We start from the raw sequence: 15,069 nt of genomic DNA, 5'->3' as shown, positions 1-15,069 counted from the left end.
CCACATTCCAGACAGTGGGAACTGGAGGTATAAGGCTCTGAGGTTGGAACATGCCTGGGACTTCTGAGAAGCAGTGAAAGACTAGCATGGCTGAAGTGCAGTGAGTGAGTGGTCAGAGAGGTGGATGGACCAGACTATGCAAGACCCAGGAGGCTATGGTGAAGAGTTCAGCTTTGGTTCTAAGTGACATGTGAAGCTACTGGATGGTGTTTAGCAGGAGCATGCAGAATGGATAGCTGGGCAAAAGAAAAAAAGGAAAACTAGTTGGAAGGGTATTGTAATAATCCAGATGGGAAATACTAGCCTGGACCAGGGTGGTAGAGGTGAAGGTGATGAGAAGTGGTGATATGTCAAAGAAAGAGCTGAAAGTTTTGCTGATAAATTGTGGAGTATGAAAGAAAGGTGGAATCAGGGATGATCCCACATGTTCTGACTGGGGAGCAACTGGAAGAGTGGAGGGAATATTTACCAACATGAGGGAAGACTATTATAGAGTTGTAAATTGAGGAGTTTGAGAAGATCCAGAAGGAGTTGAGTTTTGGGAGCAGAATTCTAAAATGCCTATTAGAGATGGCAAGTGGCTCAAATGTCAATATTATTACTGCTGCTGTTATTGTTATTTTAACTTAGATACTTCCCCATCTTTTTGGCACTAGTGTTTTTCTAAAGTGCCTTTTATTAAAAAATATTTTCATCTCATTGTTATTGTTCTTAACATGAAATGTTTATTAAAGGCCTTCTTTATATCTGTTTGCTGTAGTTACAAAGAGATGCACTAGTCTTTAAAACTTGAAAAATAGAGCTGGGCTTAGGAGTAACATGCCTGTTATCCTAGTAACTTGGAGGATAGAGGCAGGAAGATCTCAAGTTCAAGGGCAAGTTTGGTAACTCTCAACAAGACCCTGTCTCAAAATAAAAAAATAAAAAGAAAGGATTGGGGATGTAGCTCAGTGGTAGAGGGCCCCTGGATTTAGTCCCCAGTACTGCACAACAACCAACCAACCAGCCTTGAAAAACAGACTATAAACAAATAGGGCAAATAGTAAGAGATAAAAGTACATATTAAATTGCAAACAAGGAGCACTGGAACTTGGAGAAAACTATTGGGTTGAATGAGGTATGGTGACTAGAGCAGAAAGCCCAGCTAAGAGACTACTGCAACAATCCAGGTCAAGGATATGGGGCCCTGACCTGGAGCAATGGCAGTGAGAACGGAAATAAGACTATGGAGGCACTGAGGGAGACTAGATGAGGCTTAGGCTAAAATAAGAAGGGAAGACTCAAAGATGAAAAAAAGCCTTGAGCTCAAGTCATTCAGGAGAACAATAGCAGCATTGATAAAACTGGGAGCTCTACTGGAGAAAGATGATGAGCTTTGCTTGGTGAGGCATTGATTTAGAGCTCTCTAGCGGATATTTAGAGTTATTCCAGTCATTTGAACAAGAGAACTGATGAGGTGGCTGTCCATCCATCCACATGAGATAGTAACTGCCAATCAGCTGGTCCAAAATTCAACAAGCAAGATAAATCTACTAAAATAGATTTGTAAGCTCTGTTTGAATGTAAAGCCTATGATCCCCACTATAGGACCAATGTATCATGCTTTTGGCATGAATCAGGCCTAGTCTGGAGTGTGACACTCAATGTCTGGCAACATAGGTTAGGAAGAATCAGAAATCATTAGAGGTGATTGACTAGGAGGATGATAGAGAAGACTTAGAGGAAGATGAGAGTTGGCTTCAGATTTAAGGAAAGCTGACACGTGAAAGAGGAAAGGGAAGTGATTGATTTTTCTTCTTAAAGGTAGAACTAGGCACAGTAGGCTGAAGTCATAGGGAGGGAGGAATTCAGGAACATAAAATCATTTTCTAACATCTAGAGCATGAGCTACTTCATAGGTAGTGAGCTCCCAGTTGTTGGTGCAGATTTGAGCATATGTGGGAGTAGAACGAATTCCCAGGGAAGCTGTAGGAGGGTATCTCTGCATTAAAGACTGGTTGGGATGACTTGAGTTCCTTCTATCTTAAAAGATCCCCCTGATAAGATTGACTGAAGATTCCTTTGAAGATTTACTGATAAGAACATTAGGCTTGTTCTACATAGGAAGACTTACTACTCTTCATTTAAACCCAGTGAAAGTAAATGGAAGACTCTTTTCTCCTTTAAGAAAAAAAACCCTACTTGTTTAATCCCAACTTATCGGGTCATACCCTGTGGAAACGGTGAAGCAGGCACAGTGCAGGGCAAATAGTTCTGACCCTTCAGCTCCTCCTCCTAACTCAAGCCCAGGTCTGAATGTGAAATGAACATCGAGATGGCATTGATCAACTATATCTCTAGTTTCCAGCTCTAAAAGATCCTGGAAGTACATTGGGAGAGGTCTACAAAGGGTAACAAGCAATCACTATGTGTTAAACAAGAAGGTGAGGAGTATGTGTGTGTTGCTGATTTATTATACATTCGGAAATCGAAAAGAGTGTTTCTGAAGATAAGAGTTTCTTATGTTGGTATAGGCATTTATAAATGTGGAAGGATTTTAACAAACACGGTTCTATTCATCTCCAAACTTCTTCAACATAACAAGGAAGTTTATTATATTACTTCAGAGGTTTGGAACTTGAATCCATGTCTTTTTGTCCAAGATCACAGAGAAAACTGGTGAAAGAAAACTAAACTCCATTTCTACCTCCTAGTGTGGACCTTTCTCTCCTACTTCCTCTTGATGTGATTTTTGGTTAAAAACAGTGACTTCTATTGGAGGAATGCCAAGAAGGGGCTGGACCAACAACCAGAGAATCTGAACAGCTTTTGCTCTGTTGCTGATTAAATAAATGGTCTCCAAAGTTCTGTTTATCTCAGTCCCTTCATTTATAAAATAAAAGCTTTGGATATAACAACTTTGTGTTCTGCTCTAAAAATCTAAGAATCACCAGTATCAAAAAAAAAAAAAATTATGAAACAGATGCAGGGACCTTTGGGAACACAGGAACGAGACAGCGTCCTAGCAGATGCTTGGCTTAAAATGAGTGGTCATCAGGAACTCTGCTCTTACAACTCTTTGTAAACACAGACGCCACAACCACATTCCCTAGCCCCGCACTTAGCACCCACCCACAATCCTGTCACATCCTATTTCTCGGTCTTTCCTTCTACCTCTTTATGAATGCCTTATTTGAAACTGGACTCCTTGTTCTTCTCTAAACAATCTGTGTAATTCTGCCTTCAAGCTTTGACTCCCACTGTTCTCTCCACATTGACTCTCCAAACTGTTCCTCTCTCCGTATTTCTAAGTCCTTTCATCCTTTTTAGTGCCCAGCTAAAGTGATACATCCTCAAAGAAGTCTTCTGAACATTCACAGCATTTATTTAGCTATATCCTTCTGACGCCCTTCAACATTTCTGCCTGTATTTTAGAGACATGTCTCCTTTCGACATTATAAACTCCTTGAAAGCAGGGACCTCATCTACTTATCTTTCTATCACCCCAACACCTGGTCAACCACCTTCCACGAAAGATGTAATAAAACACTCATTGAATAAGTCTTTAGCATGAAAAATATCATAATATGAATGAGATGTTATTTTAATGAACAAGTATAAACTTGAATGTATCCAGAATCAGAATTCTATTGCAGAAAGTTAGCCATCACATGGTTTGATTTCCTACATTTGAGGAAAACGAGGTCAGGAGAAGCTGACGACCTGACTGTGGTCAGACTGCTATGCCATTTAGAATAAAAACAAAACCAGATCAGCACTTTCATAGCCTCCAAACTGTCTCTCACCCTAATGATGTGCCCTTTCTCTTTCCATAAGGAACATGCCAATAATAATCCATACGGTAATAGGAATTCAGCACTGAATGGGAACATGTTATATTCACTGACATAATAAACTTGCATATCACCTACACCTCACATTTCCCATTTCTTTTCATTGCTGATATTTATTTTTCATGTTTTTTTTCTCCATTTACTTATTCCCTTTGTCTTGGGAGGCAGGGAGGAGATGAGTGACAGCGGGAGGGTTACTGTGGTGATTATCACCTTGAGACAGGCAGAATTCTTACTGCACTGAGGCACGATCTGCAGCCACCACACAAGAGGTTGCTTAGTTTGCGGTTCTCCCACATATTTTGGAAGGTTATGCTCCCTCTTATCTAGAAGTACCTGCCTGGCATGCCTTTAGCAGGAATGAACCAAACACACATTGGAGAAATACAGGAAAGCTGACATCTAGAAGATAAATATGTGCACCATGAGTTGATTAAGCTATAACAAGGATGGTTAACATTCACAGGTTGTCTGGCTCATTCCCTTATTTGTTCAGAAACATTTCAGGAGTACCTCTTTTGTGCCAAGTACTTGACACAGTGTTCTGTAACCAATGACACTTCTCTCTCCCCTATTAGACTGTGAACTCTCACAGCCTAGTGAAGAGGGAGGGTGATTTGTTGGTAAAGGGTTAAAAGCCACGGGTAAATGCAGGATTAGAGGGATACAGGGACAGGGTACTATGGCAATGGAGCTGAGGAAGCACTCAGTTGCCCAGCCAGGAGTCGACAGGGATGGTATGGGGCGGTTGAAGGTTGAGCTGACTGTTAAACCAGAGAAGAGTAGAAAGCATCCCAAAGAGTGAAAAGAACATGCATGGGTTCAGAGGTATAGGAGAGTTCAGGGAATTGGGAGGAATGAGGAGTAGAAAGTGGGCTGGTGTACTTGGGGCAAATGGTAGGAGACGAGCTACTGTAAGTGAATAGGAACCACAGTATGACCTTAATGTAGAAGGGCAAGTGAGAAAAGTGAGGATTCAAGAGCTGAAATGCTGCTTAAAAGGTTACATAGCTTCAACGTAGCAGAGCTGGGGCTCAAATGTAGGGGCTCTTACACAGACTTCCACAGCTACTGTGGATAATTAAGCAGGGTGCAGGGGGATGGGCCCGCTGAAGACACAAATTGTCTCCAACTTCTCACTGGCTTTCTCTATGAAATATGGTACAGTTGTCCTCCCTTATACAGTTTGACTTTCTGCAGTTTCAATTATCTACAGTCAATTGCCATCCCAAAATATTAAATGGAAAATTCCAGAAATAAGCAATGCAGAAGTTTTAAACTGCACACTTCTCTGAGTTGTGTAATGCAATCTCACGTTGTTCTGTTCACTACTGTCCAGGAGGTGAATCATCCCTGTGTTTAGCATTTGCACGCTGTGTATGCTTACCCACCTGTTAATCATTTAATAGCTATCTTGTTATCAGATTGACTGTCAAGGTCTTGCAATCCTTATGTTCAAGTAACCCTTATTTTATTTAATAATAGCCCCAAAGTACAAAAGTAATAAAGCTGGCAATTTAGATATGCCAAAGAGAAGCTTCAAAGTGCTTCCTTTAGGTATATAATGTGAAAGTTCTTTCTTAAAAAAATATTTTTTTAGTTGTAGATGGACACAATATCTTTATTTATTTATTTATTTATTTTAAAGAGAGAGAGGGGTGGGGGAGAGAGAGAGAGAGAGAGAGAGAGAGAGAGAGAGAGAGAGAGAGAGAGAGAATTTTTTTTAATATTTATTTTTTAGTTTTCGGCGGACACAACATCTTTGTTTGTATGTGGTGCTGAGGATTGAACCTGGGCCGCATACATGCCATGCGAGCGCGCTACCTCTTGAGCCACATCCCCAGCCCTATCTTTAATTTTATTTATTTATTTTTATGTGGTGCTGGGGATGGAACCCAGGGGCTCACGTGTGCAAGGCAAGCGCTCTACTACTGAGCTACAACCCCAGCCTGAAATAAAGAAAAAAAAATCATATGGCTGAGGTTGCTAAGGTCTATAAGAAAGAATCTTTGACCCATGAAATTATGAAGGGGGAAAAAGACATTCGTACTAGTTTTGTTGACACAACTCAAATTACAAAAGTTATGCCACATGAGTGATAATTATTTAGTCAAAATGGAAAAAGCATTAAATTAAATACTGCGGTTTCAGGCATGCACTAAAGGTCTTGGAACATATCTTTCTTGAATAAAGGGAGACTAATGTAAGGAGTCATCTTCTCCTTTCCCATCATAAGCAAACAAACAAAAACAGCCTCAATTTTCCACCTCTGAAGTGTTCTTGGGAGACTTGCTCAGGTTTCCTTGAACCCAAGAAGCCAGGGACCTGAGGCATATTTTAATTAGAGGAACTAAAGGATCCCAGTGTCTGATCTCACCTATGTTTCTTCTTTGCCCTAGGATGATCTCTCCTTCAAGTAGGCTCATATGTCTTAAAGTAAGTAACAATAATGAGTTTGTGCATGTTTACTCTGGAAGTGCTGACCTTGCCTGGGAGGTAATAGCAAGCTTGTGGTGAGTCCTGGGCAAAGATAACTACACACATTTTCCTGCATTTGTTGATGTGGAGGGACTAAGAACTCTTAGGTGTGATGTTATGTTTGAGTCTCCGTTTGGAAATGGCAGAAAAGATCTTTCTACTGAGACTTAGGAATGATATTCAAAATATTTACAAGTCAATAAGACCTTAGCACTCACCAACCAAAACAGGAACTGGCCCAAGCAGAACCTAAGTGGCTGCCATATTGTCTGGGTATCAGTTCTGTTAACACCCAGCAGAAAGGGTACATACATCCTCTACGGAAGTAATAATTTTGGATGCCTATGGACTTGTATCCAAGTCTATAGTCTAGGCTCCATTTCCCTTGAGGACGCTGATTGGGATGTTACATGTTTCTGCTTCTACTTACTTTCTGGAAACACAGTGCACAACAAGAGCACAGACAATTTCTAGGGCTGCAAGGGCCTACAAATGGCAGTGTGCTTTCTGGGGCTAAGGCCAAATGGCTGCTGTTTTTCACCTGCCATCTCAGAGGGAAGAAAGGGTGTCCCCAACTCATTCAGGGACTCTTTCCCTTCAGAGTTCTGCTGAACCACAAAACATCTTCATCTTTACATGCCTCAGAAGGTAAATTAAATAATTCCAGTTCTTGTTAAGAGCAGAAGATATAAACTCATATTGTTCAAGTCTCCTTAAACTCAAGTCTATTTGAATATTTTCACAAGAGGGAAGGTCATAAATTATTTGACTCATATTAAAGAATTTGTAGGAGGAAAAAAACAGTCTATTAAAAGTCTTCAGTTTTTCACATAACAAATTGTGACTTTTGCAGAATGCTGAAAGCTCTTACATTACCTGAGAATGGAGGCAGAAAACCAACTTTTATAAATTACCCAGCAAAATGTAGAGTATTGTTGTAACATAGACTATTAATCTCAGAAGCTTACATCCAGCAGATTCTCAGATAGCTGAGCATCCTGTAATGTAGCATATCTTTTCTAGCAAAACAATGGTAATGCATCTAACCTGTAGGAAGTGTGTGGCTTCAGTGGTCCATCACAGAATTTTTGCTGAGTAGGATCGCATTTTCCACCTAGGCTATCCATCTCTGCTCCAAGCTTAATGTTAAAACTCTTGGAGTTGCTGTCAGGACTTTCGGTACATTTGCTGGCAAAATAATTGGTTTGATACACTCGAATGGAGGCATTGTGCCTGTATTCCAGGTAGGAAGGGAGAGGGTGCTGTTGTTCTGGCTTCATCTCATCGCTGCCTGGAGGAGAAAACCCACAGTTAAGTACTTGCTTTTCTTGTGGCTTGAGTGATTTCTAGCTAGGTTTCTAAGGCTGCCTCCTCATCCATTATCTCTGGTCATCCCAGAGTATCGCTGTGAAAGTCTTTTGATGAAATTAACTTTAATTCACTTTTTTCTAAAAGAAATTTTGTATACATAATATGCACACACGTGTATATCATCACTTTTCTAGGAAAATAAAATGAGATTAGGTCATTGCATCAAATGATAGTTAGTCCCAAAGGGAAGTGCTTGGGAGTAATATTAGCCAAATTATATTGTTATATTATGTATTGTGTGCATGTACTAATGTGTAACTACAAAATCCCATAAGTATGTACAACTATAATGCAGCAACAAAAAATGTGGGTTAAAAAAATGAGAATGTACCCAGTAATTCCAGAAAGCTGGACAATTAATTCCCCATTGAGAGAGTGGACCGGCTCCATGAGCTCTCTACCTTGCCAATAACCACTGCAGTTGAGCTAATAAGGAAACCCCTATGACCTGGGAAATAGAGAACAGATAAAAGAAATCATGGCCCTGGCCAGAGCAGTTGTCCCACAAGGAACACTCCACATGCCATTCCCAGTCTGATAATTGCTCTGTGTGGCTCTCTGTTATCTTGGGTACAATTTAGTCCTGGCTCAAACTTGGTCCATCACGCAGAGCACTTCCCAGAACTCCTCCCTCGTCCACCCAGCCTGCTGTGTATTTTGGCACTGTCAACTAATTTTGATGTTGGCGGTAGAAAAGCATAATAGGAAGATAAATATTATAGAGATTAGATACCATTTACAATGAACTTCAAGGTGTGGTACTATGGGGTTCATTATCCTGTATTCTTGTTTAATAAAATTTGCTCACAATGAGTATATCTTGGAAATATCATTATCATTATTGTTATTTTTGGTTATCAGTTTTCTACTAATGCTCTGTCTGAGGATGCAGATTGATTGGTAGAGGAGAAGGAAGGGATTGAGAGAGATTAATCCCAAGAACTTAGGTCCTCCCAACATCACATTCCCAAGTCCCATTTATCAAAGTTCCAAGTAGAGACTTTTATGGGTTTTTCTTTAATTCTATTTTCACTTTCCTAAGTTCCCATGTCCCCCTTCCTAAATCCTGAAGTCACCTTTCAAAATGTTCTTTGGTTTCCCTTCTTTCCCAAATTCCCTCTTTCATACCCCTCCAGCTGGCAGAGCTCCCTGCAGACAAGCAAATCCAAGACCCATGTGACAGATGACTGCTTGCATTTGATTAGTTCTTTTGTCACTAATTTTCCTTTCCTATAAAGGAAATATTTTGTTGGCAACAGTTGAAAAGGAATGTTGCTTTTAGAATGAGCATATATGCTATGTGTGACATTTACAGGAGATGAACTATTATTTTAAGGATCACAAGGGATCACAACCCATCTCCATGGACACCAGTAATGGAAACCCATCTTTCTGGCTGCAGAACCCAAAGCTGCTGTTAGTGTGACTTCTTTTTGGTCACCTTCTTATATTCATGTAGTAAAACATTATCTTCACTGCAGCCTAATTAAATTTTAAGTCTTTCCACAGTTCACAAATTCATCTTCAATTATGAGGTGTGAGAAAATTTGGGATGCACTACTGACCCTTGAAATTATTTAATCAATTATGCATAACCAACTTTAGTACAATTAAATTAAATGTAAAAGCACACAGACTGTTAGGGACCCAGTGAGACCAAAATACCATTTAGCCTAGAAATTGCTCCAGTGTTTGTTAGGTTTAAAGTTCTCTCCTTACCTACAAATGGGTCAAAATTGTCCCCTGACAGTCTTAAGAAATTCATGTGCAACACCTTAAACACTTTTGAAAAAAAATATTATGGAAGTAATATATATTAATATCATTCTAGGCACAAGCATCTCTTTTGGAGAAATAACACATTGGACCTCAATGGCAAATACATACCCCACTATAACTCTCCTACCTGTAGTTTGACAAATGCTGATATAATAAGCTATGGCCACACTCAGTGGTTATATGGAACGTTGTGATAACTTTTACCTAGTATTTATCCTGACTTTAGGAATTAGGTAGCCACTGAATAATTCAGGAAACTAGAGAATGAGTCATACCATTCTAAATTCAGTAAAGAAGGAATGCTTCTCATGAACACCTTTTGCCTCTTTCAAGCTTTTGGATATTTTTGTGAGTTGGTGGGTGACTTGGGAGTATATAGTTGGTTGTGGTATTTGAGTCAGAGAAGGGCAAAGAATTGAGACACATTGCTATTTAATGGTAGAACAAGAGAGTAACAATCAAGATTGATAAGTTGTGAGAGGACTGAGTGTGTTGATACACACCATGCACCTCCAATAGTGCCTGGTAAATAGTAAGGGCTCAATTAATGATGGTTATGGTTATGATTATTATCTTCCTATTTAATCACTAGGCCCAAAGGTAATTGGCTTTATTGCCACAAGAGTTTTGGAGCAGTTTTTTTTTTGTTACAACTCCCTGTATCCAGCAGAGACAGAGCAGAATGATATCAAAATTAACTTTTCTACTCTTAAAAAACTTGTGATGGAAGGAGCCCCCACATGACCTTTGAGAAAGCAATTCTCCATCTAACAGTAGAATTAGTTAACTCACATTAACTTACCATCAGCCTCTCTCACCACCACTGTGAAGTATTTCACAGCTCCGTTGGTGTCACTGAACCAGCTGCAGTTGACAGTAAAGTTGATGGAAGATTTGCTAATTAGCACATCCTTCTCATTCACACGAACATGTGGGGGTGGAGGAGGAGGACCTGGAAAAAGAGGTGGGGAAGGAACCAAGAGGGGTCACAATGCTGCTCTCATCAACTCCCCAAGTCAGTGAAATGGACTCCGCTCACTCACATCAGACTCAGCGTGTGACACAGTGTGTGTGTGTTTCAAACTTGCAGTCAAGAAATTCTCCTTTCCTGAAGGCAAGCAGGCAGAGGAAGTGATTTTCCAGTGGCAAATTAAATATAATGAAAGAGGCAGCTCCTCAGCAGGATTTCCTGAAGTTGTAAGCATCAAATTGCTTCCAAGCTCCATTATAGCTCTAACTGTATCAGGCAAAGTGATGTATTTAGATACTAACTCATTCAGGTACTTTTAAGATCATTTCACTTGTTTGTTGTTAGGGTATTTTACCCAGAAAAATGTTTCCATTTTCTGGAGCCTTTTGGGTCCTCTTCTCCAAGTGACAAGTTTATGTGTAAGGGAACCGTGTGCAAGTGAATAGTGGACTGGATATGATGGAGTAAGGTGCAAAGCCCCTTGTCCTGTGTGACAGGAGGCCCCACCCACAGCTCCAGGGACACTTACGGTCTATCATTGTGATGGTGCTGTCTTCAACCACCTCGCTGGTCACACCGGCTGATTGCACCTTGATGGACACCAGGTACCTCTTATGGGGTACCAGCATCATGATGTTGAGCAGAGATTTTTCTTTCTCCAGCTTTCGGGAAAACTCAATTTCTTGGGTGTCCATTTTGCGGCATTCAATACTATACCCATCGAAGTCAGAATCGGGAGGAATCCAAGAGCAGGCAATGGCTGTCGAGTTCTGGGGCCGGCAGTGCAGGTTTTGTATTTTGTCTGGCTCTAAAGGAGACAGGGAAAGAGACGCATTTCAGCACTGGGGAAGATTATTTTGGTTTTCAGCTCCTCTAGGTCCAACTAGTTCTGAGAGTTCAACACATAGGGTTTTGTTTTCTTTTTAATATTTATTTTTCAGTTGTAGTTGAACACAATCCCTTTATTTTATTTATTCATTTTTATATGGTGCTGAAGACCAAACCCAGGGCCTCACATGCGCTAGGCAAGCACTGTACCGCTGAGCCACAACCCCAGCCCATCAACACATAGTTTTCATCATTTATTTGGATGGTGTTTTGAGGGAAAAAAAAAAATTCTATGGGTCTTCAAGAGAATTTTTGCCTGCCAGATCTCACTTTGAAAAAAATATTGAAAATTAAAATGCTGTCCCATTAGAAAATCATCAAATAATACATGACTGGGAACACAAATGTACACAGAAACACGGAAATCACGTGGCAGAAATCAGGTAGAAGGCGAGGAAGAGAAGTTTTGAGGTTAAAAGGGTGACTTGGTCAGCCTGAATACAAATTCTATTTACCAGTGCTGTACTCTTGAGCAAATTACTTTACCTCCCTATGTTCCATCTGTAAAATGAGGAAATTAAGAATATCTGCCTCTTGTGGTTATTATAATGATTCTCAATGGTGGACATGACTGGTCACCTAGAACAGTGGTTGGCATAGTAATTACTTAATAAATGTAAGATCTAATAATGATGGAATTAGGAAATGACATTATCAATTTTTTATCCCTTAGACCCTGTCTTCTGTCTCTCTCCTCCATTCTTTGCCTGCCCCTCTCTGCTGACATGACAAGCTTCAGGCACTGAAAGTGTGGTGGCTTCCCATGTATGTCCATGTCATGCTGTTCTATCCCCCTGTGTTTATCACCATCCAGTGTTCTTCTGCTTAACACAGTAGCTGACACATAGCAGCAACTCAATAGATGGTAGCTGATCTATTGTTATTGTGAATGACACAGCAATGAGTAAAAGATTCAGTCTGAAAGAAAAGCTCTTATGAGACTGTTCAAGTTAGTAACCAAACTCTGAGACCGCCCCCAGTTAGCTGCATGTCTACCATCTCTAATAACATGCTATGAAGCTAAATTGGACAGTTGAGATGAGTAGTTTATGAATTTTAATTATAGTAACTGAGTCATTTAAACAAGAAAAGTTCTCAGACCCCCAATACCTAAAATCAGAAGAGCTGTGATCCTGTGTTGTGCGTGCTTTCAGGGCTCAGAAATGCCAAGCCAGAATGGGATCAACCCCCCCCCCCCCCCCCCCCCGCCTGCCCGCTTGCATATCCTCTTTTTCCAGGAATTTCTCAGGAACTCTCAGACTCTGGGACTAGAACTTGAAAACTAGGTCTATGCCACTCTATTTCACTCCAGGAGTTGAAAGCCTTGATAAAGAGTAAATTTCAAGGGTAAACTATTGGCCACAGCACAAAATACAATAAGTGCTCAGATGGCAATAATCAGTGAGATCAACCTATCAAATAAGCTCACAGAAACACTGTATGTTGTAGGAAGAGAGTCGAAAAATAAGGCAAAAGGCAGTTTTGATGGCCCTTGTGAACACTGAATGGGAAAAACCAATTCCACTTTATTGTTGGGTTTTTATGGTCCCTCTTACAAAATTTCATCCTTTCTTTACTTTTCCCTTCCTCCACCTCCCCAAACTATATTTATATATCCTCTTAAAGATCTTGTAGAGAAGACTAGCTATATAATTTTCACGGTCCAGTGCCAAATGAAAATGCATTGCCCAATGTTAAAAAGTTAAGAATTTTAAGCCATTGACATCAAAGAATTAAGGCAAGTACAGGGCCTCTCTAAGCATGGGCTTCTGAGCGCATGCATAGCCTGTGACCCTGGCGTTGCTTGTGGCATAGGTCATTCTTTCAACTCATGAAGGACTCGTTACATAGATGAATTTTAGGAACTATGTGTAGACTAAGTAGTCCCTTACAATGGTAATACCTGATACTCTGCTTTGTAATGCAACACACCTTCTCTTGACACATATTTTGCTACGGAAATTCTTGTGCTAAACAATCACAGCTTTGACTCATCCATCATGTGTGACACCAAATTAATTCTTGTTTCATATCAAGGTCTACAAATGTCACTAAGTCACAAAGATTTAGATGAAGATGACTTTAAGAAAAAACTAACAAAGATTTTTTTTTGGTATAGAGGAAGAACTGGGTCTTGAGGCAGGCAATAATTGTGTCTTTCAAAACACTAACTGCTTGTTGATCTGCTGAACTCCCTTCAAAATAAGTCACAGCTGAGTCCCAATGACACCTTTCTCTTCAGATAGACTGGAGAAAATCTTTCAAGGCATCCTGCCAAATCCATAATTCTGATAATCTGCAGAAAGAATATCATGGGAATCTACTTCAACCTTTTCCTTTAATTTCTTCTCTCTCCCCTTGACCTCTAAATCCTCCCTGTCTTCCAAGACTCAAGTCACATCCCTTTTCACTAAGAAATAGGCACTGCTCTGGTTTCTGGTTCTGCATGAATAGAGCTTGGAAGCTGCCACTCTATCTCAACAAATAAAAAGCTGATTAGACACAAAATTGGCAAATCTTCTTGGATCTGTAAGAGAAGTGAGGACACAGGGCAAACTGCTGTCCCCAAACACTACAGAGACAGAGAAGTGAATATGGAAGTGAATATGGAAGTTAGGGTTCACTAAAGCACTCATGAGCTGAGGACCAATCTAGGAATTGGTGTTCAGGTAGGAAAATCAGAGCTATAACAGAAGAATTGCTGGAGGCTGAGTGTGGGTATGTTTGAGAGCTAGAAACCGCAGGATGACCCAAATGTGGGAGCCCCCACACGTTTGTGAATTTTAGCTCTAGGAACTTAACCAGGTTCCCACAATGAAAATGGGAGAAAAATCCCCTTGTGTGATGCACACACAGTCCATAGGTACCAGCTCTCTAAAGGAATAAGATGTGCTCATGTAGTCACCATGCAAAGCTCCCTCCCCACCTTGCCACATCACTAAAGGCCTATCACAGCTATTCCTCTTACCTAGTACATCATGTTTGGTTATAAAAAAATTTACAAAGCATATTAACAGGCAAAACACATAGTTTGAAAAGAATGAAGAAGCATCTGGAACCAGAAGAGGATATGACAGGAATGTGGGAACGATCTGCCCAGGAATTTAAAACAAGAATGCTTGTGATAAGGCTCTAATGGATGAGGTAGACAACACAATAGAACAGACGGGTGATACAAAGTGGACATTCTAAGAACCGAAAAGAAATGCTAGAGATCAAAACACTGTAATAAGAATACTTTGATGGAATTATTAGTAGACTGGGCATGGCTGAGGAAAGAGTCTCTGAACTTGAGGACACAGGACAAACTGCTGTCCCCAAAACTACAATAGAGACCCGCAAAACTGACAAAACAACAACAACAACAACAACAAAAACAAGACTGAAAAAAAAAACAGAGCAGAACATTCAAGGACCATGGAACAAATATAAAAGGCATAAAACAGGCATGATGGGAATACCAGAAGGAGAAACAAGAGTGACTAAGAATTTGCCACAAATTAATATTGGACACCAAGCCAGAGATCCTGGAAGCTCAGAGAACACCAAATAGGATGAATGTCCAAAATACACACGTAAGCATATTTTTCACACTACAGAAAAGCAATGATAACCTCCTGAAAGAAGCCAAAGGAGAAAAACATGTTACCTATAGAAAAGCAAAGATAAGAATAATCAAAGATAATAACTGCAAATTGTTCATCATAGCTAGAGCATATTTGTGAGAAAGAGAGAACTGGAATGATTTTT

The 15,069-nt window shown here is 40.1% G+C and overlaps 1 protein-coding gene across 2 annotated transcripts in view; it reads right to left on the bottom strand.

Moving 5' to 3' along the window:
* Window positions 1-15,069, bottom strand: part of Ptprb (protein tyrosine phosphatase receptor type B) — a 121,587-nt gene that overhangs the window by 28,356 nt on the left and 78,162 nt on the right. For both annotated transcript variants that reach the window (XM_078053131.1, XM_078053132.1), the window contains 3 exons: window positions 10,961-11,239; window positions 10,264-10,413; window positions 7,359-7,602 (listed from right to left, as the gene is read on the bottom strand). In XM_078053131.1, coding sequence (XP_077909257.1) covers window positions 7,359-7,602; window positions 10,264-10,413; window positions 10,961-11,239 — 673 coding nt within the window. The remainder of the gene's footprint in view (window positions 1-7,358; window positions 7,603-10,263; window positions 10,414-10,960; window positions 11,240-15,069) is intronic.

This window comes from Ictidomys tridecemlineatus, chromosome 6 (assembly GCF_052094955.1).
Source record: "Ictidomys tridecemlineatus isolate mIctTri1 chromosome 6, mIctTri1.hap1, whole genome shotgun sequence".
NCBI lineage: Eukaryota > Metazoa > Chordata > Mammalia > Rodentia > Sciuridae > Ictidomys > Ictidomys tridecemlineatus.
This window is presented reverse-complemented; position numbering and strand designations above follow the sequence as displayed.